At 40.3% G+C, this 26,519-nt stretch overlaps 1 protein-coding gene across 5 annotated transcripts in view; it reads left to right on the top strand.

Moving 5' to 3' along the window:
• The first annotated feature begins 1,370 nt into the window (after positions 1–1,370).
• FBXO38 (F-box protein 38) overlaps positions 1,371–26,519 on the top strand; it is a 56,370-nt gene continuing 31,221 nt past the window's right edge. For 2 of the 5 annotated variants that reach the window (XM_030329881.2, XM_030329859.1), the window contains exons 1-8: positions 1,371–1,510; positions 10,046–10,236; positions 14,368–14,501; positions 17,303–17,466; positions 17,664–17,829; positions 20,750–20,887; positions 22,113–22,250; positions 24,917–25,010. In XM_030329881.2, the coding sequence (XP_030185741.1) occupies positions 10,109–10,236; positions 14,368–14,501; positions 17,303–17,466; positions 17,664–17,829; positions 20,750–20,887; positions 22,113–22,250; positions 24,917–25,010 (962 nt within the window). In that variant the 5' untranslated portion in view covers positions 1,371–1,510; positions 10,046–10,108. Of the gene's footprint in view, positions 1,511–3,728; positions 3,803–10,045; positions 10,237–10,549; positions 10,639–14,367; positions 14,502–17,302; positions 17,467–17,663; positions 17,830–20,749; positions 20,888–22,112; positions 22,251–24,916; positions 25,011–26,519 lie in introns of those variants that run through there. The other 3 variants (XM_032594406.1, XM_030329866.1, XM_030329873.1) reach the window with 3 other exon arrangements.

Below are 26,519 nucleotides of genomic sequence, written 5' to 3'. Positions count from 1 at the left end.
CAGAAAACATCTCTATTCAGCATTTATGTAGTTATGCTTTTGTCTCCTTTCTAAATTTGAAGTAGGAAACAATCTTATTTGTATTTCTAGTCCTACCATGGTACTTTTTGCCACAGGAAGAATGCTAACCAAACGAAGGAATATATTCAAATAGTCACCCCATTTGCACTGAAGTAAACCTTATTGGATCCCTTGTATCTATGCCGGGCTCAGTGCTAGGCACTTCCATATAGGATTCCTATTTGTTTTTCTAGACAATCCAGAACACAGAAAAGGCCACGGTTTGTGTTTGTGTTTCAGTTCAAATACGAAAGAAACTGACGGAAGCAACTACTTTCACTTACAGGAAGAATGCAATACGAAAGCCGGGATTAAGATGAACAGTGTACAAATAGAACGAGGTTTTGTTTTTTTCTTCCCAGAGCCCTAAATCAGGACACACGGTTTTAACACATGGAATGGCACCCAGCAAGAACTGTGTCTGCCAAGACAAGCTGAAACCTGTGATGCCAAACCGTAGTAGGGAAAGAGAAGACACCAGGTTTGGTATTAAGAAAAGACTAGCAAGGAGCAGGAAGCCCCCCCACCCCCACCCATCCCAAGTTTGTTTACCTTGTCCATTTTCAGTGCTTTCTGCAGCAGAATCGTCTAGTCTGCCCCGTGTCTGGTCAAACTGCATCTCCTACGGTTTCAGCACACTAGCTTTCCTGAAAGGTATTTGTATCTATTGTAATGTAGGTATTTTAGTTCATTTTAGTCACATGCATGCAGAGGCAAGAACGTGGGATCTGGAAGGTAAAAATTTGGGTTTCAGTGCACCTGTGGGATATTAACCTCTCTGAGGGTAATTTTGAGCCATTAAACAAAGACACTGATTCCTGCCCGTTTGTGAGAGCGCTAGGCAGTTCTTAATGAGACACTCATACGCGACCCTTTTAGAAACTGTAAAACACTGTTCATTATGTGCAGAAACAATGTCCCCAAGGTAGAGAAAAACTAATTTAACAGTAACATCGTTAACTTTCCCCCACAACTCCTCCCCCCTACCCGCCGGCAAAAAGAAAAAATTTTTTTTAGCTAGACGAATTCTGGAAAATTCTCTATTGGAATGCAGTCGTTTTGCAAACGGCAACACGAGGTCCAAAGGCTTATCAGAGACCGCTAGGCACGGGCAGAGCGAGGTGCAAACCACAGGGTCCTGACAGCCTCCCCCCCCGCCCCCCGGCGTCAGACTCTAGGCGCTTCCGGCGCGGCGACGCCGTCCCGGTAAAGATGGAGTGACGCCAGCGCCCTCACAAACCGCCACGCGTAACATGGCTGCCGAGACTAGACGCCTGCGTCCCACACCCAACATGGACAAGGGGAGCGGGCCCAGCCCCGGAAGGCAACCCCCCGGAAATGCCTGAGCGGCGGCGGAAGCGGAAGCGCCGCGGCGGTGGGGGCCGCGGGAAGTGTCTGTAGCGTTTCTCCCTCCCTCTCAACCACAATAACAGACGGAGGGCCGGCGTAGGTGAGGCGGCTGTCGAGAGGGCCCGGGGACCGGCGGCGGGCCGCAGAGCCGGGGGTGTGGGCGGCGGGACGGAGGCGGCCGGATAGGGGCTCCCGGGCTCCCGACCGCCCGGGCTCTCGGTCTCGGGCCCCTTTCAGGCCTAGAGCGTCCCGGAGAGCAGGGATTGGATTTGTGGTGCTTGGCCTTGTAGGCCCTGTTTGCGGGGCTTGCTTACCTTGTCCACACCTGGCCCAAGATTCTCGCCTACAAAATTCTCTCCGGGTCTTGATTTCCTCAGGATAGGGGCGGACTGGGGGGTTGGCCTGGACAACTTATGGGACCCCCATCCCACCCCGGGTGTCAGGAATTCTACGATTTTTACGTTGTCAGTGTTTCAACCGGTAAATTAAGGAAGCCCTGTAGTCAGCGTACTGAGGGGGTGTCCCTGAGCAAGACGCAATGAATACGTCTTTGAGAGGCAGCCAGCCCTAGGATCAGGAGCCTCAAATTCTGGTCTTACCCCGTCCACCGACTCAACTGTGTGACCTTGCCCAGGCCCATCACTCTCTCCGTAGCACCGTTTGCTTATCTGTCAAGTGAAGGTGTTGGTTGCCTCTGATGCTTCTCTTAGCTCTGAAAATCAGATTCTCAACTCCCTTTAAAGGAGTCTTTCCTTAGAGACAGACCTGAAAAGCTTGTCTTCCCTGTCTCCTGTAGAGCCTGGAGTTGACTGATAAGAGACGTCTACCGTGTTTCTTTCCAGACACCAGACTGGCCGAGGGCACCTGGGCGCTTAGGAAGGCTCTTGTGCAGTGGGAAGCTCTGTCCTGATGGCTTGGGTCTATGCATCTATACCCGCAGTGTGAAAACACCCCTGTGCGAAAAACGGGAGACCTTGTTTTTTCTCTTAAAGCTGCTATTAACTTGCTGGCACTTTGGACAAATTCCTTCTGACTCTCTTGACTTGAGAGTTCTCATCTGGCAATGAGAGCGTAGGATTAGGTTACTGGTTCGTAATCCTCTTTCCCATACTCTGAGCATAACTGAAGAGTAAAATAATGGCTCTTGTAAGGCCATGACTTTCTGGGAGAGGAAAGAGATGGAGTATGGAAAGCTACACATTGTGTGGTCCTATAGATTGAAACGTCTGCGCTTCTAATTTTTAACTTCTGACAATTTCTGGTTTAGGTGATCCCTAAGGCTCCTTCCCTGCTTTTAAAATTTGCAGTGCTGTGATTCTTATGTTCTCTCAGGGCAAAGAATAACTTTTTCGTGTGTGTTTGTTTAAATGGATGTGTGCCTGGAGGTACACGCTTTAGTGGAAAAGATACTAAGCCATAGCATAGGAAAAAAAGAAAAAAAACTCGGTTTCAGTAAGGTGAAGTGACATAGTAAAAATAAAATTGGTCTTGCACTGGAGTTCAAGACCTGTATCCTTGCTTAAGCACTGGTACTTTCTGACTTTGTGTCTTTGGACAAGCCAGCTTACATCTCTGGGCCTCACTTTTCTTTATCTGGAAGATGAAGGGTTGGACTGGATGATTCCTAGACCCTTTTGACACTATAATTCCATTTGTGTTTGTTTTCGGACCAGCTTGGTGGGTGTGGTGTGGCAAGAGAGACTTTCTTTAGGCAAGAGAGACTATCCTAGGTAGTAGACACAGAATGTTTATGATGTTAGGAATGGGGTCATATTAAGTGATGCACAAGATTGTTTTGATACGAGCAAGCTGAAGCCAATAAAGAAAGGCATTAGAACCTGAAGGGCAGGAAAGCCCCTGACCAGATGGGATGATTGAGGACATTGGGAAGTTTTAAATGGGAGAAAGGTATTTTTAGTGAGGGCAATGAAGACTAAGACTGCATTCTAAGGCTACGTTTCACAGGAAGAACGACTCCATCACCATGTAGCACTTAGTAGGTAGTAAGTGAATGAGGAGATAGACAGATGAACGGATAGCAGCAATCAAGAATAGAAGGAGTTTCAGGGCGCCTGGGTGGCTCAGTTGGTTAAGCGTCTGATTCTTGGTTTCAGCTCAAGTCATGATCTCAGAGTTTCTGGAGTTCGAGCCCTGCATCTGGCTCTGCACTAACAGTGCAGCGCCTGCTTGGGATTCTCCCTCTCTCTCTCTCTGCCCCTCCCCTGCTTGTGCTCTCTCTGTCTCTCAAAGTAAATCAATTAATTTAAAAAAAATTTTTTTAAAAGGAGTTTCTCCATGGAATTCTTATTTAGATACAGAATGAAGAATTGGTTCAGTATTAGGAAAATTTTATAGAAGAAGAGATCTCTTAAGTTTTCTGTTTAGTTGTAAGGTAAGTTGGTTTATCTTTGCCCTGTCCAGTGTGTTAATAAGAGATAAAACACATACCCGGGAGGGCCTCGTGTGATCTGAGGAAAGGAGTAATTAGTAGAGTAAGTCAGGGATGGAGGAGGATGTTGGCGAGATGGTACAGGTATAGGAAGATTTTTAGTTGTGACATTTAGGGAGTGAAGGAGTGGATTGATACAGGACTTTTATAGATACCAGCAACTGTCAGAATTGTGAATAGTGTTAAAATCTCTCCAGAGGTTTTAATCCTTAATAGAGGATTAAAAGGAAAAGAACTTGATTTTGCAAGCAAGCAAATGTTGGTGCTTCCCAACACCAACAAGAGGTGGAGATAGCCTTGAGGGTCAAGGATTAAAAGAGAGGGGTAAATTTGGGAGCAAAGAGAATGAACTGAATTAGTAGAGGATAGTGTAGTTCTGTTTGGGAAGAAAGGAGTTTTGAACCTACAGACTGGAAGAAGAGCAGACCTAAGAGAAAGTGTATTACAGCAAGACCCCTGGCTTAAAGAATACACACAGACAACTCGGGTTTACTACTTGGAACGTACTTGCACCGCCAGGATGAAAAAGATGCTTCTGGTAGCTAAGGTCTGCTGAACAGCCAGCCACAGAATATAGCATCCCCAGGACTGCTGAGGGCTGTTGAGTAGGAGCCTACATTAGAAGGACCACAAACCCTGATTTGTGGAGGAGGGTGCGGTCAGCAGCATTTCTGTCAGAGCGTCCAGAAGCCCATCTCAGAGCAGTGGCCAGGCTCTGGAGTGCAGAGAAACAGCCGAGGTACGGAGCCTGACTTGATGTAGGTGTAGTGTAGGCTGGGAAGTCCGAATCCCAGCTTGAATCCTGACACTTAATACATATTCTGGGGCCACTGACTTCTCTTCCCTGGTTCTGTTTGTCCCATCTGAAAATTGAGGGAGCTGGTCTTAGGTAGGGACCTCTGGGTGAGCTTTGATGTGTCTGTGAAGTCCCCAAGATTGCATATGAAATTCATCATGCACAAGTCTGGGTATGTTTTATTTTCCTCTTGGGGAGAAGATGTGCAGCTTTCACCATAGTCCCAGAAGGGTTTGTGACCCACAAAAAGTTAAGAACTGCATGACCAGGTGGTCTCTGAGGGCCCCTTCAGCTTTGACATTCTGGGATTTTGTACTTCTGTCAGAATGACATTTTAAAGTCTGAGCCTCCAGAACTTGCTAACCCTAGAAATAACACCTGGTGCTGCAAAATATATTCTTCACATATGGTTACTCACCTGTTACTTATACTTCCCTCTCCCTTACCCTCTGTGACTCTTCTGCTAGGCCCGCATCATTGCTTCATCTTTACCTACCGTTGATAATAGGATTTTCCCTCCTTTCCTCTTTTCCGTTTAACCCGCTTCTCCTTTGCACCTTTCCTACCTCGTTGAGTTTCTCAAATGCCAAATGACGATATGTTGGATATAGGGGTAGGAGGAAACCCAAGACGTGGAAGTCCAGTTTTCTATTCTCACTTGCTTTTATCCCTCATCCCACTAAAAGAAAAGCAATTAAGAAGAGAAGAGTGCACCTACAAGAGAGACTGCATCATCACTTGGATTTTGCTGGTCTTGCATGGTGTTTTCTTCTCATACAGGGATACCAGGCCTCTGTTTCTCTCAGCATAGCCTGGCTAGTATTTCACTGAAATGGAAGATGAGGCCAACCTTCGTTGAAATAATTTTGTTGTCCTCTGTAGAGTTGGAGTGGTGATAGTACTCAAAATAAATGAGTCCTTTAATGAGGAATCTTTTTATCTCCTGGATATTTCTAGGGGCACCTGCTTGGAGGAGGAGAGGACTGATGGCTTTCCTCTGGCTGTGGGTCCTGACTGTTAAGCCCCTGGATGTAGGATGGAGATCTTATCTTTTACCCTAGTGTTCATCTTCACGGGTCCCCCACCAGAGGCTTAAGGCAGGGGAGTCACTACTCCACCTGCTGTCAAGTAGGTAGCTGCATGACTAAGTCTTCAACTCTAGGCACGATATGGAAAATGATGTACATAATTTCACCTAAAATGTTGTTAGTGCTGCTAATTTAGGCCCTTCAGTAGTTAGTGTTAACGCATACTATAAGTTAAATAGGTTTTTGTGGGCTTGCTGGGCACCTGATCTCTGCATAATGTATGAAATCATACCTGTGAGTATTTTTTTCTGAGTTCTAAACAAGTGAACTTCTATAAACTCAAAGTTAAGGTGCAGTCTGTTTCGTTTAAAACTTCAAGTGCAGGTTGTGCACTGAGGCTACTAAACCTGATTCCCACAAAATCACAGCTTGCAAAATAATAGGGAACAGCAAAAGGTGGAATCATAAGAAGAGGGTATAAATTGCTAGTGGTGTGGATTTGGTAGAGAAAAAAAAGGGGGGAGGAAGGCTACGAAAGATTTGTGCTTAAAGGATGAAAATCAAGAACAGGTATTCATGAAAGGTTAGAGTTGTACAGATCCTTAAAAGTGAAGCATGTGCTAAAATATAATAGCTGGGAAATTCATCCATGGTTGGGTTGGTTGAAACTGGTTAATAGTCTCCTTGAGGCATTTGTAGGTGCAGATAGCTGTTTCTTTTGTGTTTAATCTTATGGATTAAAATTGGACTGCATTTTTGTCAGGGTTAGAAGCTCGTTGCTAAGATCATTGAGTGCTGCCATAGCAAACAGAGTGCTCATAGGACCATGAAATGGTTCTTAGCAGCCTTGAAGCTACTGGATGCCTCTGGAATAATGGAAAGAATGATGGATGTTCATACATCAGATATTTGAGGATTTATTGTGAGCAAAGACTTGTCTTCACCTAGAAGTAGGAGATTTGAGATTCTTTTCTTGGCAGAACCGTGGCCAAGAAAATACTACACAAGTTTTTATAGGAGAAGCATATGCTGAGTGTCACAGGGAGCTCAAAAGAGGAGGTGAGTAGTTTTCACAAAGGACTTAACCTTTAAGCTAGATTTTGAAAGCAGGTTAGTGGTGTTTTAGGCAAAAAATGGGGAGGGAAGGACAGCTAGTCAGAGTTAATAGCTAATTGGGAATGAAAGATGAATGTTTGGGGGCCCTGAGGACATTGGTGTGGCTGGAGCGAGTGTCCTGAGGAACAAGGGCTAAGGATTGAAAGATAAGACTGGGAAGGTGCTGTGAGACTAGATGGGAAATATTTTACCCTATGCAAACTAGGATTCCTTGCAGGCTGATTTGGGTGTTTTTGTTTTTGTTGTTTAAGAGGTTTAATATACAAAACAAATTAAATTTTCAAATAATGGAGAAGAATATATGGAAAGTAAAAATCTCTTCCTCCTTTCCTAACCCTCTGTTCTCCCCAAGGGTAACCACTGTTATTATTTTGTTGTGGGACCTTCCAGAAATGTCCCATGCAAACACAAGCATATTTGTCCTTTTTCTCTTATGCAAATAAGGTCATACTTTCTGCATAACCTACATCTTGCTTTTTCCACTTAATATGCAATCAGAAGAATGTTTTAAAAAGCTCATTCTGCTTTCAACGTGGAGTATGATACGTTAAGCATTTATTCAGCAAATTACTTACTGTGGGCGTGCTGTGTGGTAGGCTTTGCTCCAGGCTCCAAGGAGATCATTGAGGAAGCCATTGCAGTCGGCCAGGTGAGGATTGATAGAGGCCTGAAGGCCCGCAGGCGTGGTTGCAAGAGCAGTATTTGAGACTGATTTCAAGGTTTCTCATTTGAGCATCTGGTAAACTAAAGTAGGGAAAGCAGGTGTGTGTGTGTGTGTGTGTGTGTGTGTGTGTGACTGAACATGTTTTGGGTTGGAGGGTGGTTGTAGTTGTGGAGAGAGTTCAGGTTGGGCATAATATTTTTGAAGGATGTTCAAGATCCTGAGATGAAGGTTTCTCATAAGCAGAGGAAGTAAAGGTTAGAGCTCAGGAGGGATAGCAACTAGAATACTTTTGTTTGTTTGTTTGTTTTAAGTGTATTTGTAGTAGAGGAAGCCCCAAGAATGGATACAGTTGCCCCTGGGAGAAGAGGATTCTAGGGTGAATTGGCAAAGGAGACTGAGGAGTGGTCATGCAGGAATAAAGATGATCAAGAGAGTATTACTTTGGGGAGAAGTAGTCACATGATGAGAAGTTTTCGTAGACACAGTGGTCAGCACTGGCCCATACTACAGATGGGTCAGGTGAGGGGAGCACGGAAGAGAGCCTGTGGGCTTTCATGACGAGGAGATCAAAATAACAGAGCAGTTTCAGCGCTGTCGTGAGATGGAAAGGTTCATTTTGCCAGAGGGGGCAGTGAATAGGAAAAGTTGGGCAGTGATAGAAACAGACGAGTGTATTTATAACTTTTTTTTGTGGGCAGTTCTCAGTACAAACTTTTCTGTCTCCAGAGGTCTGTTAGCCAAAATGGGACGGTCAACATACAAATAAGCTTTTGAGAAAGCAAAAGAGATGTCATGAATTGAGAGCATGGTAGCTCATGCTCCTACTCTGCGGAATCCCTTAGGTCTGTACTGCCAGTTGCCTGTTGATACTCATCCACACAATTGTAAAGACATGTTGTTCTGGTTTCCTAGGCCATGGCTGAAGAGGCAACAAATTAGAGAGGGATTAGAGGTAGGGGTGTGTGTGTGTGTGTGTGTGTGTGTGTGTGTGTGTGTAATGCAACGGGAGCAAGCACGCTGCTAACTGCCAGAAATTACAGGTGACCTGTCTGTGAGGGAAGAGACCAGAACACACACAGGCACAAGAAATCTTGAGGATTCGCTTAGCCTTGTAGTTTGCTCCCATTTACCAGTAGAGCAAAGGGTCCCCAAGAACCCCACAGACTTGCATAGTCCCTGAGGAGAGGCATCATGGAATCCTATTGATAAGCTCCGGTCATCAGGAAAAGGTTAAACTTTTAATGAGTCTACTTTGTAGGAAGATAGAAGCATGCAGTCCACTTTAGCAAGTTTTAATAGTAAAGGATTACAATTAGGGAAAAGGAGAAGGTGGTGCACAAAACGGAGCAGTTACTAGAGATCCGCTGATTTGGAACTGCACTTCTGTGCATCACTGTGGCATGACGAAGGTTAGGCTGTGATCTAGAGCTCTCGGAGTTCGAGTCCAGGACGTTTTTGAGAATTTTACCGATGATAATTGATAATGCTATTTAAAGGACACTATTTTCACATGGTTCCCTCTTATCCTGGTCAGCAAAATAAAACAAACCTCTGGGTGCTTGCTCATCTGACTTTAATTTGTTCTCCCCCCCCCCATCCTCTCCTTTTCCTCCCTCCTCCCCTCTCTTCCTTTACTAAAGTTTATTTTATTTTTATTTTATAAATTTTTATTTATTTTGAAAGAGAGGGAGAGAGAGCACGTGTGTGAGCTCAAGTGGGGCAGGGGCAGAGAGAGAGAGGAAGACAGAGATCGAAAGCAGGCTCCACACCATCAGTGCAGAGCCCAACGTGGGGCTTGAACCCACGAACTGAGATCATGACCTGAGCCGAAGTCTGACGCTTAACCGACTGATCCACCCAGGCACACCCCAAAGCTTATTTTAAAAACAAGCGAAACATACATTTGACACAAAAGTGAATTAACCTTTGCTCCTTAATGTTTACAGGAGAGGAAAAGGGTGGTTTTCTTCTCTCTCTGAAATTGCACATAAACAGTCTTTAGATTTTGAGCAGAAGGTCTGTAATTTTTATCAGATTTATGAAGGGTTCTGGGACCTACTTGTGGAGTCTAATCCCCTGACTTTATAGGGGGGAAAATGAAGAATTTAAAAGGTGACTCAAGTTCATAGAAGTAGTTTGGCAGATCCAGGACTAGAGCCCAACAGTCCTCTTGTACCTTCTGTGTGAGGGATGGTCCTAGGGTTGGGAGCTCTGTAATTGGAAGGAGTTTTGTTAACCTAGTTTAATGATCTTAGCTTACAGTGGAAGAAATTGATGCTTGGGGAGACTGAGTGAATTAGCTAGGAAGGAACAGAGTACAGAATAGAATGTAGAATCCTGATTCCTTGAATTATTTTTGCTTGTTCTAAATAATGCATTTTTATATTCTCTGCTGCTCTTCAGAAAAAGATGTTCTGTGGGTTTTGTGTAATGTTTTTATTAATTTGAATGTGGTCTGTGGGTACCCTTCTTTCTCTTTTCAAGTAAGCATGGTTTTACAAAAGTCTGTTTTATAGGGATAATTTCTGAGTTTGGGTTTGGTGTGCTTTATTTAGTCTACTCTATTCTCTGCTTGCTTTCAGGTGCTTTGCAGTCAAGTAACCAAGAGGGAAGATTTGCTCTTTGATACTGGAGATAACATAGCAATGGGTCCACGAAAGAAAAGTGTTAAAACATGTCTCATGAATAATGAAATCCCTGAGGAAACCATATCCGATGAAACAAAGGATTATATGAATCAACTTTCACATGAAGTGCTTTGTCATATTTTTAGGTAAGATTTTGTTTGGTTGATTTTTACCCACCTAGAATGTATAAGTAGGGGCAAATTCTGGAGCTGCACTCTCTATGTAGTCACTAGCTACATATGGCATTTAAATTTAAATGAAATCAAATTAAAACTCCAATTCCTCAGTTACATTGGCCCTATGTGTCTCGTAGCTACTGTGTAGGACAGCGTAGACATTAACGATAGAGATAACTTTTGTTGCGATAAGTTCTGTTGGACATCCATTCTCTAGACTATGTTAACATTCCAGACTTCTTGGAATTCTTATTGACTGATTTGTTGACTTTTGTTATTACAGTACCATGTGTGTACAACATAAGGCAGTGTTTCTGACTTTTTTGACTACAAACCACAGTGAGAAACATTTTCTTCATTATGCACATATATGTAAGTGATTGAAATAAAAGTTTCATGAAATAATACCCATCGTTACTATATGCAGTGCACACATTAAAGTTGTTTTGTGGTAAAGTTTTTTTCAAAAACAGATTTTTTGATTATGTTATTTTCCAGACTGCATTTTAACAACAAAGAAGTGAAAACAAAAACCTGTCATTCCAGTTTCCCCTGCTTGCTTCTGTCAGTCACTGTTCATTCAGATAAACAACCCTAATACACCTTGTCTCTGGAGTTGGAGACCTGAGTGTGAATCATGAGACTTTGATTTACTTGCCTCAGACCAGCGATCAATAAAGATGTTAACTGTAAGCATTCAGTGAGCTGATGCTTTTAAAGCACTCAGCACACTGCATAGCATAAGCGCTTAGTGAGCATTAGCGGTTATGTTGTGTTCTGCCTTTTTTCATATTGCGACGGGGTCTTCCTAATTAGCATCTTAGTCATTGACTATGACATGATAATTAACTTCTCCCTTGTGGTCTGACATCTGGATTGCTTCCAGTTTTTTTCCTTAAAAATTGCAATGGAGTTTTCCAAGCATTTGGCTTTTCCATTGTTTTATTTACCTTCAGGAAGTTTCCATACATGGAGTTCTTAGAAATGTTTTGAATTTTTAAAAATTACTGAATATTTGCCGATTAAGAAGTTTTTTTTTTTAATTTTTTAATGTTTATTTTTGAGAGAGACAGAGTGCGAGCAGGGGAGGGGAGGGGCAGAGAGAGAGGGAGGGGCAGAGAGAGGGAGACACAGAATGGAAGCAGGCTCCAGGCTCTGAGCTGTCAGCACAGAGCCCGACGCAGGGCTCAAACCCATGAACTGTGAGATCATGACTTGAGCTGAAGTCGGCTGCTCAACCGACTGAGCCACCCAGGCACCCCGAGAAGTTTTAAAATAATGATAGCAGAATTACTGTAGGGAACCACAAGTACCTTATTTTTCTTTTCTGACATGAATTTGTATTATTCTTTATCTTCCACAGATTGTTGTGTGATACTGTAGTTTTGTCAGTTCACTTCTGTCTGGGAATAGGTAACCCAGAATAACAGAATTTTTATAATGTAACAAAAGGATGCTAAAGTTCATTTGGCAGAAGGATGTCTGAAGTTTTTTCAGAAAAAGAGCCTAACCCTGCGATATGTACATATATAATCTAAAATATACAATAATTGAAGATTTGGTACTAGAGAAATAAATCACAGATAGTTGGGTAATATATATATAGGTATATATATTATATATATAGGTATATATATGGATTCAAATATATATTCGGATCTAGTTTATGATAAACTTGGTATTCGTATCAGTGAGGAAGAGCTGAGTCGATTCTTCAGTGATGATGTCATAACCCAAAAACCATTTGGAGAAAGTAATGAAAGTATGTTCTTCTCTCCCTTATCTGACAACAAATTCTAAAGGCATCAGTGAGTTAAATAATAACATTGTTAAAATCCTGGAAGAAAGCATAGGTAAAATTGTTTCTAGGAATATGTGTTAGATATTTGTTGAATAATGGCAGGACATATAAAAGAATTGGACCATATTTTAAGTTGAGAATGAGATAACATTTTGCAGTTTGAAAAGACTATTCAAATGGAAGAAATGGAATCAAGTGTCACATCTCTTCTAATACATTTTTTTTCCTGAGGGCAAATATGATGTAATCTTCATGTGATCACTGATCTATTTGTATTTAAAGGGATTGTAATATTTACTTAGGCAAAAACTTTGGATAATAATCAGTGATTTGAGGCAAAAATTCTTTAGTGTGTAACTTGATTCAGAAAACAAATTGAGTATTTTTCATTGTTTATAAAACATAGAGTCCTGTCATTTCTGAAAATTATCCTACTTATATCTGAGTTTTGGAGGCTGTAAGATGTAATGCTTGTGTGTGTGTGTGTGTGTGTGTGTGTGTGTGTGTGTGCACGTGCGCGCACACGCGCGTGTAAGTGTGTAAAGTAAGGTTTGATTTTATTCTCTTTAAAGAGTTTAAAAGGGAAGCGGGAGAGTCCAGAGGTGGAAAAAAAATGGAGCAGAGAAATACTCAGCAGACACACTTAGACTTTTTCTTTAGAATTAGCTTAATTTTTAGGAATTAGGGTCAAAACCAACTGTGTTGACATCCCTGCTCTTCCTTCCTCTTTCCTAGCTGTTGACTTTTTGCAGGTTAACTTTTGTGAGTTTGTTTTCCCACTTGTAAAATAGCACCTCCTGTATCAGTGGGAGTTCTAGCAGGAAACAGGGTACATACACTCAGCCTCAGAATTTGAAGCTCATTTAATGAAGGGACGATTGAGAGAGGTTCATAAGGGGTGAAGAGTTCAACTAGGCGACTAGCGATAGCAGAAAGCCTTTGCCTATCATGTACTTTGACCAAAATCAACTGCTAGCCAGAGTGATAGGGAACCCAGCCTAGCAGAGAAAGAAAGAAAAAGGTTGGGGGAGGGCAAATGAAGAACAAGCTACTTTGTAAAGTCGTGAAACAGTGACTACGGTACAGTGTCTGTGACATAATGTGAGCTCAATAAAAGGTAGTTTCTACCTTTTTAAAAATTTTCAATAGTTTTTACTTATTGATTTTGAGAGAGAAGGGGGGAAGGGGCAGAGAGAGAATCCCAAGCAGAACCTGCTTGGGGCTCCATTACATGAACCCATTACATGACCTGAGCCGAAACCAAGAGAAGCTAAACTGACTGAGCCTCTGTTTTTACCTTTTTTTTTTTTAATTAATTAATTTAGAGAGAGAGCAAGCAGGGTAGGGGCAGAGAGAGAGAGAGAGAGAGAGAATCCTAAGCAGGTTCCCCACGGCCAGCACGGAGCCCGATATGGGGCTCAAACCCACGAACCATGAGATCATGACCTGCACTAAAATCAAGAATTGGACGCTTAACCAGCTGAGCCACCCAGGCGCCACTTTACTTAAAAAAAAAAAAAAAAAAAAAAATCATCCTCATCATCTAGGTGTGCATGGAGAGGTGTTTAGGAAGAGAGAAAGATGAAATTTTTTGATCTTTCAAAATGCATATTGCTATTGCTAAAAACAACAAAAGTAGAGGTTAGTTGAAAAGTTTCAGGAAGGAAGAGATAGCAGGGGAAGTTGGAAAAGAGGAAATTGTAGTTGAGATGAGGTGTTCTCATTTAATGCTTATGCAATACTTTTATCAGAGTGTGATCTAAAAGGGAAAAAGATATAGGAAAAAAATGGTATACTGTAAACTTAGTATACATATTGTTGATGGAGAAAATCGTAGAGTTTCTGGGTGGTGTTGAGGGAGCATAGAGGAATTTTTTTAGCCACTACAGGAAATGGATTCTGTAAAAGCTATAAACTTATGTTGGCCATGCTCATATTGATTAGTTCTCTCTGATCTTGTTCATGTTCCCTTATCGTGAGGCCTGGAGATGCACTGAAATCTTTTTTCTTCTTCTTTTTTTTTTTTTTCCTTGAGATTTTGTTGGTTTGTGAAGACTTAAAAGGAGAAAGGCAGGTTTTAGCTAACACCCTTTGGAGGGATCTCAGTACTTTATTTGGATGCTTGAGTATTTGCGGACTCCTCTGTTTTTAGTGAAAAGCTTTAAGTGCATGTTAATCTTAAAACCCTGTAAATATTTCTAAAGTCTTATTTGAGGGGTTGGAGAAGGAAAAAAAGTAACCTGTTGGTGAGAGGAAGTACTTATCCACTTGATAAATATGAGTTTCTTTCTCTCACAAAGGTACCTCCCTCTGCAGGATATCATGTGTATGGAATGTCTTTCCAGGAAGCTAAAAGAAGCAGTGACCCTATATCTGAGAGTGGTGAGGGTTGTGGATCTCTGTGCAGGGCGGTGGTGGGAATACATGCCAAGTGGTAAGTGGATTTAGCCTGTAAGGTACCTTGGAGTCCTACTAGAAATTAATAATATTCCCATCAAACATTACTTGTCTTAAGATAGGTAATCTAAATCACCTCGTAGGTAGGGAGGCAGAATCTTATCTAAATTACTTAGGTTGGTTTGGGTTGATAAAATGTGTTTTGCTTGAGGCTTTACAGTTTTAGTTCCTTAAGGAGCTGTATCAACCTGTTCCACAAGTATATGATTGGAGAATACTTATTTAGCTGTTAATTCAATATATGTCTATTATATTAGACAAAATGTCTGTTGTTCTACGATGCAGGTTTTCATAGTTTTTCTGTACCCCTTAATGGCATCCTCTGGTTAAACAAATATTAATCAGTTTTTGTAAAGCTGCTCCAGCAGGCCACAGAAATTTGCACTTCTGGAGCTTTCATTTCTTTAGCCCTTGAGACTATGCTAGGTCTTAGAGATTCTCAAGGCATAATTCGCCTTACAGGTGAAGATTTCAGAGTTAGTGGCCTGACCACAAAACAGACCTCAGGTAGAGACCAGATAAGAAAGTTGGTGACTTTAGTTAAGTAGAGCACATCTGAAAGGGAAGAATTAAAATTAAGGGCCAGTCAAGGCTTCTTTTCAGTTAACACCAATCCATTTATTAGTGCCCTTTAGTTACTGCTATGTAGCAATTTTAAATGTCTTGTTGAACCACATTTTATTAGCATTATCCCAATTCTGATATTTTGAAGATGTGATGAGGGTGGGGTGGGGGAGCCTTGACAGAAGTGAAGTAGAATAGGGCAGACTATCTCTGCAATACGGGAATATTATACACTTTGGGGGGCTGTATACTTTCAAAAAGATCATTAGTCAACTGGTAGCTCTTATCCTTTGGCCAGAGCTAGTTATCAGCATATACCTTTTTGTGAAGAACATTGCAAAGACCTAAGGCTAGAACTTAGCTCAGTGGGAGGCAAACCACAGTTGTCCTCAAATACTTCAAAGAAACTATTCTGAGGGAAAAGAGCTCATTGTTTTCCAAAGAGTGATCAGTTATAGCAGGAAAGACAAAAAATGAGGGCAGTGTGAAAATGACTGTCATTCCTTATGTTAGATTTGCTTTAACAGAGGTTAGGTCAGCAGGAATTCTGGCGATGGGATTAATGTACTGTATCAGGCGAGATAGCAGAGTCCCGTGTGATGCAGTCTTCGCATTAACATCTCTGTCCCTTATCAAATTAGAAGAGAATCTTTGCTGATTTCTTTCAGACTGTGATAAATAACTGTGAGCCCAAAGCTTCCCATTCCTGCAGTGACTGTAAAAGAGGATTGAAGCAGACAGTCTGTAGCCTAGAATAAGATCTCTTTAACTTTGCTTACTAATGCCACCCTGGCATTAGTTTAAACCTAGAATTTAAGCCCCAATTTTCTATGTAGTAACGATAACCATGGTTTTTATGGTTTACATATGCAAGTTCTTTGGATTGTCACATGATCTCTGTAAAGGTGGAACGTTACCGATTTTTTAACGAGAGACAATGTGTAGTAAGTATGTGACAAAAGAGGATGGGCATTGGCAGTGGTCACACCTGGTTTTGAATTCTGGCTCTCCCACATGGTAGCTTTTCAATTCTTTCAAGTTCATTTTTTACATTCATAAGTGGGGCAGTTACCTTTTTGGGGGGTTGTGAGAGTAGATGAGAGAGTATAGAATGGTTAGCACATTGATTGGTTCGGTTAGTGAAGGTTGCTTTGCAAGAGCTGTTATTGTAATCAGACCAAGTGATCCTTGAGGTCTCTTCTTAACTCTTCAGTTTTGTGATTCGAAAGTTAACACAATCATCTGCACCAGCCCTGTGCAAATAGAACAACTCATGTAAGACTTAGTGATTTGGGGTTTCATTTCTGTTCTTGAGAATTAATAATTTTAGCTGTCATTAGTGAGCAGACAAGTGACTCTCTGACAACCTCCATTATAGACAAAACATCCCAGATAATGAAGTATCAACTGTCTCCCTACTTACCATACCAAAACCCCTGCAGTGGTGGAAGTAATCTGCCTTACTGTTCCCATCTGGTGGATGGAACACAGTCAGCCTCCCAGATAAATAGCTTTCTGTGAGCTCAGCATCCTTTCAGTTTGGCTCACTTAGATACTCTTAGCTAACTTGCATTTGTCTTTTTCAGAAATGAAATTTTCATTTTTCAGAATGTCATTTCAATTTCAATTCATTTTCAGTTTTCAGAATGTCATTTTTCCAAAATGTCCAGGGAGTGATAAACACAGGATAGAGTAATTATTAGGAAATGGATAGACCAAGAGAACCTGGTTTGTTGGGATTTAGGTTAGAACTGGGAGCTTCCTCACATCTTACTCATTTTTTAGTAGTGTGCTCTGCAGAGCCCTAGAGGTTCTCTGGACCAGAGAGTACCTTTGGGTTGGGGGGGGGGGGGCGGTGCTGATCAGGTAGGTGGTCCTTCCTCAGCCACCAGTCCAGTAAAAGGTGCAAGTTATCCAGGTTAAAAGTGTGTTGTTCCTAGTCGAAGATTTCTGTGCCTTAAACACCACCAAGGCAGTGATAAAAAGCCTTAGCTCTGTAAGATATTAACTCAGGATAAGTGGGGTTTCTGACACATGTCTTCTGTTGCTTAAGGAATATGTTTTCTGTTTAACCATTTGTTCAGCTGTAGTGTCAGTCTTACAAAATTTTTAAAATGACACCTTTTGTTAACTTTTGATAAAAATTAGAAGCGACTAGTAAATGTTCATGAACAGAAAGGTGAACTTGTCTCTAAATACTTCTGAATTTCTCAGGCTTCACAGATTCCAGTTTCCTCACACTATTGAAGAAGATGCCAGACGTCGAACAGCTATATGGCCTTCACCCTAGATACCTTGAGAGGCGAAGGGTACGGGGGCATGAGGCTTTTAGCATTCCAGGAGTTCTGGAAGCTTTGCAGGCATGCCCAAACTTAGTGGTGAGTGTACCTGGTGACATCAACTGATTGATGAAATAATATATCAGAGAATGAAAGAACATGTTCCCTCACATCCAGATTTCATCCATAACAAAATTCAAGTCCCACTGCATACTTAGTATATTATGATACAGAAATAGACACTTTTGATGCTAAATTAATAGCCTTTCTTATGCTTGCTTGGCATTATTTTCTAGGGTGTGGAAACTTCTCATTTGGAGTTGGTAGAATCTATATGGACATATATGCCGCATGTTCATATTTTGGGGAAGTTTCGTAATCGTAATGGAGCGTTTCCAATTCCTCCTGAAAATAAACTGAAAATTCCTATAGGAGCCAAAATTCAAACTTTACATTTAGTTGGTGAGTACATGTCTCTTGGGTCACCTGTGACTCCTTGAAATGTCCTGTAATTGAATAGTCACTGAAAGGGACTAATGAGAATTTTAGAAATGACTCTGTTGATTGATGATGGCCAGAGAAATGCTTGTACACAAATTTATATTTCCCATTAAAGAGCCCTAGGTGGGTCTGGGGAGTGAGAGAAATACTGCCTCACAACCAGTCTGTTCCCTTTTTGAAGATGGTTTGAGCAGTTTTGAAAGTTGGTAGGTTTTGTTTTTTGTCTTGTTTTATTCAATGAGCCAGAATCCTGCCCTTGTTCCCTGCCCTTTTGGTCCTAGTTCAGCCCTTCAGAGATTTCTCCAATACAGCTTCCTGTGATGATGGAAATGTCTTATGTTTGTACTATCCCATGTGCCCACTATGGCTAGTGAAACAGAAAAATTGAATTTTTATCTTACGTTCATTTGTCAAATAGCTACATGCAGCTACAGGCTCCTTTTTTATACACCTCAGCTCTAGAACAAATTCTCCTATGTTCAACCTAGAGCCAATGGAAAATTCTGTCACTTCTCTTTTTCCCTGAGAAATGGGAAATAGGGTGCTTTTTTTCCAAAGGCACCTTATTTGCAGTGATTATAGTGTGCATCCTCCATCCACATAGTTGATGAAATTATATCACAATAATTTCAACCTAATAATAAGGGCAAATGTTTCCCCAACTTTGTTACCTTTGGCTTACATTATGGAAAGGATTTTGGGAGGACTCCTGTTACCTTAGACTTTTAATGTTTATTATTAAATATTTTTTTAAAAATACAACTATTGAGTATCTGTTCTGCTCTAAGCATTATTCTGAGTATTGGTCATGGTTTAAGAACTAGAAATTTCTGAAACTGGGTGAGGTGGTGCAGGGAGTGTAGCAGGGATGGTAAGAAGTAGGTCTTTTTTTTTTTTCTTAACGTTTACTTATTTTAGAGAGTGTGCGCGCACGCAAGCAGGGGAGAGGCAGAGAGAAGGAGACACAGAACCTGAAGCAGGCTCCAGGCTCTGAGCTGTCAGCCCGGAGCCCAGTGTGGGGGCTGGAACTCACGAACTGTGTGATCATGACCTGACCCAAAGTCAGAGGCTTAACCAACTGAGCCACTCAGGCATCCCCACACCCCTCCCCCATTTTTTAAAAAATTACTATGATTATTATTATTTTTTTTAACAGAAGTAGGTCTTAAATAGGATTTATGTGCACAATTATGGCATAAGAGGAAAGCTCTCTAGCAGCCTTTTATTTACAAGATCAAGGAGTGCTTCTGATTAGGCACTTGGATATCTAGTTTGGGATTGGATTTTTAGATACAAAGATTCTGTGATATCTGCAGTTTATAACACAGGCTCTGTAAAGTCAGAAACTGTTTTTATATCTTTATATTTTCCATAATTCCTGTCATTGTTCATTGCAGGTATCAGTGGTTGGTAAATTTTGTTGAAATGCATTAATTCATTTGATTAATTCAGCAGTTTAACACTGTGATGGTGATACAAATGTGTACAGTAAATTAATGCACATTAGGGGAGGACCTGTAACTGTCCTTTGTTTATAGAATGGATCTGGGGCAAAACGTGGATTGGGCACAGGATATCACAGTGTTGTCTAGATCTGTCTCACCCTTGCTACTTTGAGATTCCTAATTAGAACTGCCACCATCTTGGTAGGTGCTAAACATACCTTTGTAAATTCTGCATCCTGAGTCTCGGTCTGTACTTCGTTTCCTCTGCCTTTCTTCCTTTGGTCTCATCCCCTATTTTACTTCCTGTCTGCTGCCATACAGTGTATATGCGTAGTTCCAGGCTAAAGGTAACTGCTTTTTGGGGAGGGCCGGATGGCAGGACTAATCCTGATACTGGAGCATCCTGTGGAATTTAGCCTTCGCAGAAACTACCGTTCACGTACTCTTGATTCTGCTTTCTCTAGCAGGGCTTCTAGCAACTTGAATGCAAAGTCGTATTAAACTGGTTTTGCCAGCTACTGCTTGTTAAATGCTCTCTCACCGTGTCCTCGGATTTCTCTCAAAGACTTGTGTCCCTTCCTTAGCTTTTCACGAGCCTGCAGGGTTTAGTTGTTGGGCAGTTTCCTTGATCCACTTCCTTCCATTTAGAACTTACAAGTTACCTGTCTTTCTTCTTTCATGTGTCTTGGCTTTTCCTGCCCCTTTACCTCCCTTTCTTTCAGCCAGGGTCCTTTGCAGGTATGATTCCTAGTGTTAAGCCACTTACAGATCAGAAGGATAAAGTACCTTTATCAGTTTGAAATAGTAAAGTAAATGACTGATGGGTTTCTCACTTTCCCAGAGTCATACTGACTGGCTCCTGCCACACAGTTCCAAGTCCTTAAGGCTCATTCACTGGTAGAAACAACTTTAATGTCTGTCTCTGGATATCATCCAGAAACCACAATATTTGAAGCCAGCTAGCCCGACTATGTCCTGAGACATTTAGTTTTCTCACTGGCGGGATGGTGGGCATTGACATCAAAGAATATTGTTGTGTATTCCTTCCACATAATTTTGTTTTCAGTAACTTATTTGCATTTTACGTTTCTTGGGTATGTGAGTCCCAGAAGAGTTGTAGACTTATGAGAAAGATTCATGTGTATAAAATGTGGAAATACTTTTAAAATCTCATCTTCCCATTTGCCTTTTCTAAAGAAATAAGAAAGTAGAACAAAGTAGTACACTTACGGTTTGCTTAAATTGTTCTTTACAAGCCTGTTTTAAATAAGCCAAACTTGATAGAATTTAATTAGGTGGTTTGTTTTGTTAAAAATATCCATGAAGGACAAATTGTCAACTTGAAAAGCAGAACCTTACACTTTTACACAGGCAGAATACAAACAGAATACAGTTTTTTAGTGATTTTTTTTTTTTTTTTTGGTATATGTTTTTAGGGGTGAATGTTCCTGAAATTCCTTGTATCCCGATGCTAAGGCACCTTTATATGAAATGGGTAAGACTCACCAAACCACAGCCGTTCAAAGACTTTCTTTGCATCAGTTTACGAACTTTCGTCATGAGGAACTGTGCAGGTAATGGTACATGGTTGTGGTGGAATTAATTGTGCATATGCTATTCCGGAAGTACCCTAAAGGAAACCCCATAGCCACATTTGTAAATGGAATTATACTATGCTATTACTGTTTATGTTTTATAATTTACTTACCTTGTGAAAATAAATGTACTTTTTGTTTTAAAGTCCGTAGACGTGATTTGTGTTTTACCTTAGCAAAAAAAAAAAAAAAAAAAAAAAAACACAAAAAAAGCAGCACAGTGTCTCTACATATTTTTATAGGCTCTTTTTTACTTTCGGTAGGATTGTTTTAATAGATCTCCGTCTGATTTCTTTGTTTCTTGTCTCCTAACTATCCTGCTTGTAAATAGTACTGTGGCTTAATCTCCTGTAAAGCAAAAAGCACTGCTTTTCTGGTACTGCTTTTCTGTTCGGAAACCTTCAGTGACTCTGTTGTCCTAGATTATCAAGTGGGAAGTATTTGCTTTAAAGTGCTAACCAGGGCCCCTCTTGTTATCTTTATTTTTGACTCTTTTCCAAGATGTACCTTCTTTTATTTTCAGACCTGCCTGTTCCCTGTCCCCTATGCAACCATACCAGCCTTCACCTCAGTGTCTTCCTTTACACTGTGTTATGTTTCCTTGTCCTGAGGGAGACACTTCCTTCCACCTGCGTACGTCCTTCGACTTCTGCCTTTTCCCATACACCTGCCTTTTCTTCTTATTTTTTCTTTTTCATATAGTATAGCAGATCCTGTTTTTGTAGTTGATATGTTACACCTTTTTATCCTTATAATTAGTCATGTTGGTTTCATCTCCATGTCATTTACAAGCTCTTTGATAGATTGGACTATATCTTGTGATCTTCCATAACATCTAATACAATACTGGTCACCTAGAGAGGTATTTATGATCAGCTATTTACTTGAGTGAAGGATCAAATTTTCAACTTGGCTTTCTCTCCTTAGTTATTTTGAGTTCAAAACTATTGAGACTTCAGGGGATTTACAAAAAATACTAAGTGTCTCTCCAGTGTTACTGAGAAATCCTTATGCTGAATAAATATATGGTTAACAGGCTAATACGTACTTTCATTTTTAATAAGTATAAGTTACAGAGAGTCAACTACTTGGCTGTCAGTTTCACACATAGAATTCATAAGTTAATTCATTTCAGCTGCTGGTTTGAAAATTTATTTTTAAGGCAATTTACATCATTCCACTGAAATTTTTTTCCCCCCACCAGGACCCACAAACTCCTTGAAGTATGTCCCCTTAGTAACAGGCTTAGCCTCTGCCCGAAACTTGGAACATTTGGAAATGGTTCGAGTTCCTTTCCTTGGAGGTCTTATCCAACACGTAGTTGAAGACAGTTGGAGATCAGGTACTCATTTTACTTTAGTTACTGAATACTTTTTAAATCCATTTAAAAAATTATTACACTTTTATAGCTTGTCTTGTGAGTCATTTTAAAAGAAAATGCTTGTTAGTAGTTGCCTTTTCTGTCTGGTGTGTAATGGAGAATAACCATGAGCATGGGATAGCAGTCTTTTTTTTTTTTTTTTTTTTTTTAATGCTGTGTTCAACCATCTCAGGATAAATAGTACAGTGGTAAGGCATGTTTTCTGGCTTGTTAATACTTATTAGTTAATCATACATCTGTTGTATTTGGAATTTTTCTGAGAGATACTTACAGGGATTTCAAGTGTCCATTGGTGATAAGAGACGTTTTTTGACTTGTATACCTTAGGTCTACAAAAGGACTCAGTCATTAGTAATGATAGTGTCTGACATTTGTCTATTACTTGATGGTATATAAAATGCTTTCATTCATGTTGGGGCTTTTGGGTGGTTCAGTCACTTGGGCGTCCGACTCTTGATTTCAGCTCAGGTCATGATCTCATGGTTTGTGGGATTGAGCCCCATGTTGGGCTCTGTGCTGAAGGTGCAGAGCCTGCTTGGGATTCTCATTCTCCCTCTCTCTGTCCCTCCCTCCTTCTCTGTCTCAAAATAAATAAATAAACTTTAAAAAAAATAAATAAAAGGGTTTCATGTGTATCACTTGGATATTGGATCCGTTCATCAGATGATGGCTTTGAAAAGAAAAATATATTTTACTCTCTAGGTCCTTTCATGGTTTTTGAAATAATGATATGTGACGGAATGTGCTCCACGTTAAACATCTCACTGCACTAAAAATAGTAAGAAATTCAGCTAGTTAGGTAATTAATAGTTGACAACTAAAAATCTAACTTTGTATATTCGAAATACAAGTGGAAAATTATTAAGTACCATTGGTAACAAGTTGACATTCTTAATACTGTTAAAATATGAGTAAGCACTACATTTTTAGGCATTTTGTCAGTCTAGTCTGGCGTAAGTAGACTTCATTACATTGTGTAAAGGGGATGGAGCAGGCCCCCTCGAGATTAACAACATTATTTTTACTGCATGGCTGTAGCTAGCAGGAAGAAGTCAGGGGTAAGGAGACCACAGTGAAACCATTTATCAGAAGACCCAGAGGGAGATGCCAAAAGTTGAGAGTTTGTATCCACATCCTGAGAGAGAAACAGACTTTTCTCTGCTAATGGGGGTTTAAGAATGATTCTACCTTGTATTTTACTTAAGGAGTCAGCATACCTCACACAAAAGTTAATTCCAGATGACTCATGGATCCAAATGTGAAAAACAAAAAGTTTGTAAAAGAAAACGTAGGAGAATATCTTTTTGACCTTAGGTAGACAAAGATTTATTATTAAACAGGATACCAAAAAGCACTTAACCATGAAGAAAAAATTGGTAAACTGTACTATATTAAAATTAAGATTTTTTCCATTCATCAAAGGCACGATTAAGAGAGTGAAAAGCCAGGCTACCGAGTGGGAGAATCTATTGGCGATACAGATACCAGATAGAGGACTTGTATCTAGAATATATGAAGTACTCTTAAGATTAATGAGAAAAAGGCAGAAAATGGGGATACAACTTGAATAGAAAATTCACAAAAGGGGATAACCAAGTGGGCAATAAAACATGAAAAAATAATAAACGTCATTAATCTATTAGGGAAATGCAAAAAATAAAATTACAGTGTGATACACAAACACTAAAATGGCTATGCCTAAGCATGACTGACATGAAAAAGACAATAGTGTTCCATACACTGCTGGTGAGTATAAACTGATATAATCACTGGAAATACTGTTTGATAATATCTACTAAAGTTGATTATATGCATATCAACAGTCGCATTCCTGGTGTCAAATACAACAGAAGTGCATACATATGATTATCAGGAGACATACCCAAAATTGTTCACAGTAGCACTGTTCATAATAGCCTCCAAATGAGAACAACCCAGATGCCTATCAGCAACAGCATGGATGATTAAAATGTGACATCTTCATGCAAAAGAATATTACACAGCAATGTGAATGAATAAACTACCGCTATATGCAACAATCTGGATGAATCTCATAAGCAAAATGTTCAGTAAAAGAAACCAAATACAGAAGTACATACTGTATGGTTTTAATTCATAAAAGTTGAAAGTCAATCTTGAGAAAATTCATTGAGCTGTATACATTAATAATTTGTGTGCTTTTTTTGCTCTATATTTGCAAGTTTCAAAAATATGGGGGAAAAAACCCAGTTGACATTAAGGAACTGCTTGCTGGTCTTGTTCTGTATGTTATATTGGAGGTTCAAACCTTGGCTAGAAAATGTCAGGATCCCTTCTTTAATGGTTTCCTTATGAACTTCTGGTTTTCTGAAAATCCTTTCTCAAATGCCTCAGTAATTTGGAGTAATTTTTTGATGCTGTCAATGTCTTTTCAGAAGGACAGTATCTATCCATTTTCATCTCTTTCTGGGAAATGACTAGCAGCCATAATTCATATTGAGATATTAATATGAATGGAAGGACAAGCTTAGATTTACTTTTAACCAAAGAGTTATCATCTGAAGTGTGTAAAAGTGTGTATAAATACTTTGCTGAAAGTGCTGTGGTCAAACAAAATACTGTTTTTGTTCATTTTCTCCCTTAACTAGGTGGTTTTAGAAATTTGCACACTATTGTATTGGGAGCTTGCAAAAACGCTCTTGAAGTAGATCTTGGTTACCTCATCATCACTGCTGCTCGTAGGTATGTTTCCTCTTCACATTGCCTTTTGTCTTAGAATTACGTTTTTTCCGGTTTTCCAAAAATTGGGGGAGTGTATGTATGAAGTTTGATCATGCCTTGTCCCGATTTAAAATACAAAGGAGTTGTTTACATTAGCATCAGGGTGTCACTTATTGGTATCTTATTACATATAACTGCTGACCAGTCGAGCTGCACTCCAGATCCAGCAAACTCTGAAAGCGTGTGGTCTCACCTCAGAAGAGCAGTCAACATTCTGGAAGTGCCTGAGAGTCCAACAGAAGTCAGCATTGATGCACTGGTTTCTGCAGCTCTCTTGGGAACCATGTATTTCAATCTATATGATTTTGGAATAATTTCATAATTTCAGTTAGTTGGTGACAGTATTTGCTATTTAGAAATCAGTATTTCAAATCAGCTTTTTAAGAGTCCCGAACTTGTAACACTTTTATATTTTTAACATATCTTTCTTTGCATCAGTTTATGCCACATTTAACTGTTCCCTACAGATCAAAAGTCTACCTCTACTATTATGTTTTATTTAAATTGAGGTAACCATTTTTTAAATTTATTCAAAAGCAAAACTCTTGCTCTCTATCAATAGTATGTTAAGAATATAAATAAAAATGGTTTCTAACTTTAAGTAAGTAGGTTTTGTTACCCAGTATAGAACTATAATCTTTGTTAAAATGGTACTTTAACAGCTAGCATAAAAAAGATGTGAAAAAAATAACACCAGATGCAGATTCTGACTTTTAACTTAACCAGGGCCAAGAAAGCACCTTGAGGGGCATCTGGGTGGCTCAGTGAGTTAAGTGTCTGACTTAGTGTTAAGTGTCTGATTTATTGTTCATGGGTTCGAGCCCCACGTCGAGCCCTGTGCTGACAGCTCAGAGCCTGGAGTCTGCTTTGGATTCTGTGTCTCCTGCTCTCTCTGCCCCTCCCCCACTGGTGCTCTGTCTGAAAAATAAACATTAAAGAAAAAAATTTTTTAAAAGAAAAAGCACCTTGAAAGGATATAAGATTCTTACTGTATAATTCATTGTTAATTAATGTAACTTCAGTGTACCGCCTAAGATGTGCCCACACTTTGCAAAATGCTCCTTTGAAGGAAACATCTCAGCGTGCCTGGGTGGCTTAGTCGGTTATGCATCTCACTCTTGATTTCAGCTCAGGTCACGATCTCGTGGTTCATGAGATCAAGCCCCACTAACTGTGGAGCCTTCTTGGGATTCTCTCTCTCCCTCCCTCCCTCTCTCTCTCTCTCCCCCCCCTCCCTCCCTCCCTCTCTCTCTCTCTCTCCCCCCCCCTCCCTCCCTCCCTCCCTCTCTCTCTCAAAATTTTTAAAAACTTAAAAAATAAAACATCCCTAATGTTTTTTAGTAGAGGAGGGGGGAGTTGTTTGCCTTTGGCACATCAATAAGATGAACTTCTTTCAGAGGCTTATGTTAGGAAGACCCTTTGATTCTGATGGTTTTTGTTTTACTCTGATATTTGTCTCTTTGTTCATAG

The sequence above is a fragment of the Lynx canadensis genome, chromosome A1, assembly GCF_007474595.2.
Source record: "Lynx canadensis isolate LIC74 chromosome A1, mLynCan4.pri.v2, whole genome shotgun sequence".
NCBI lineage: Eukaryota > Metazoa > Chordata > Mammalia > Carnivora > Felidae > Lynx > Lynx canadensis.
The sequence above is the reverse complement of the archived record's forward strand: the minus strand, read 5'-3'. Positions and strand labels throughout refer to the sequence as shown.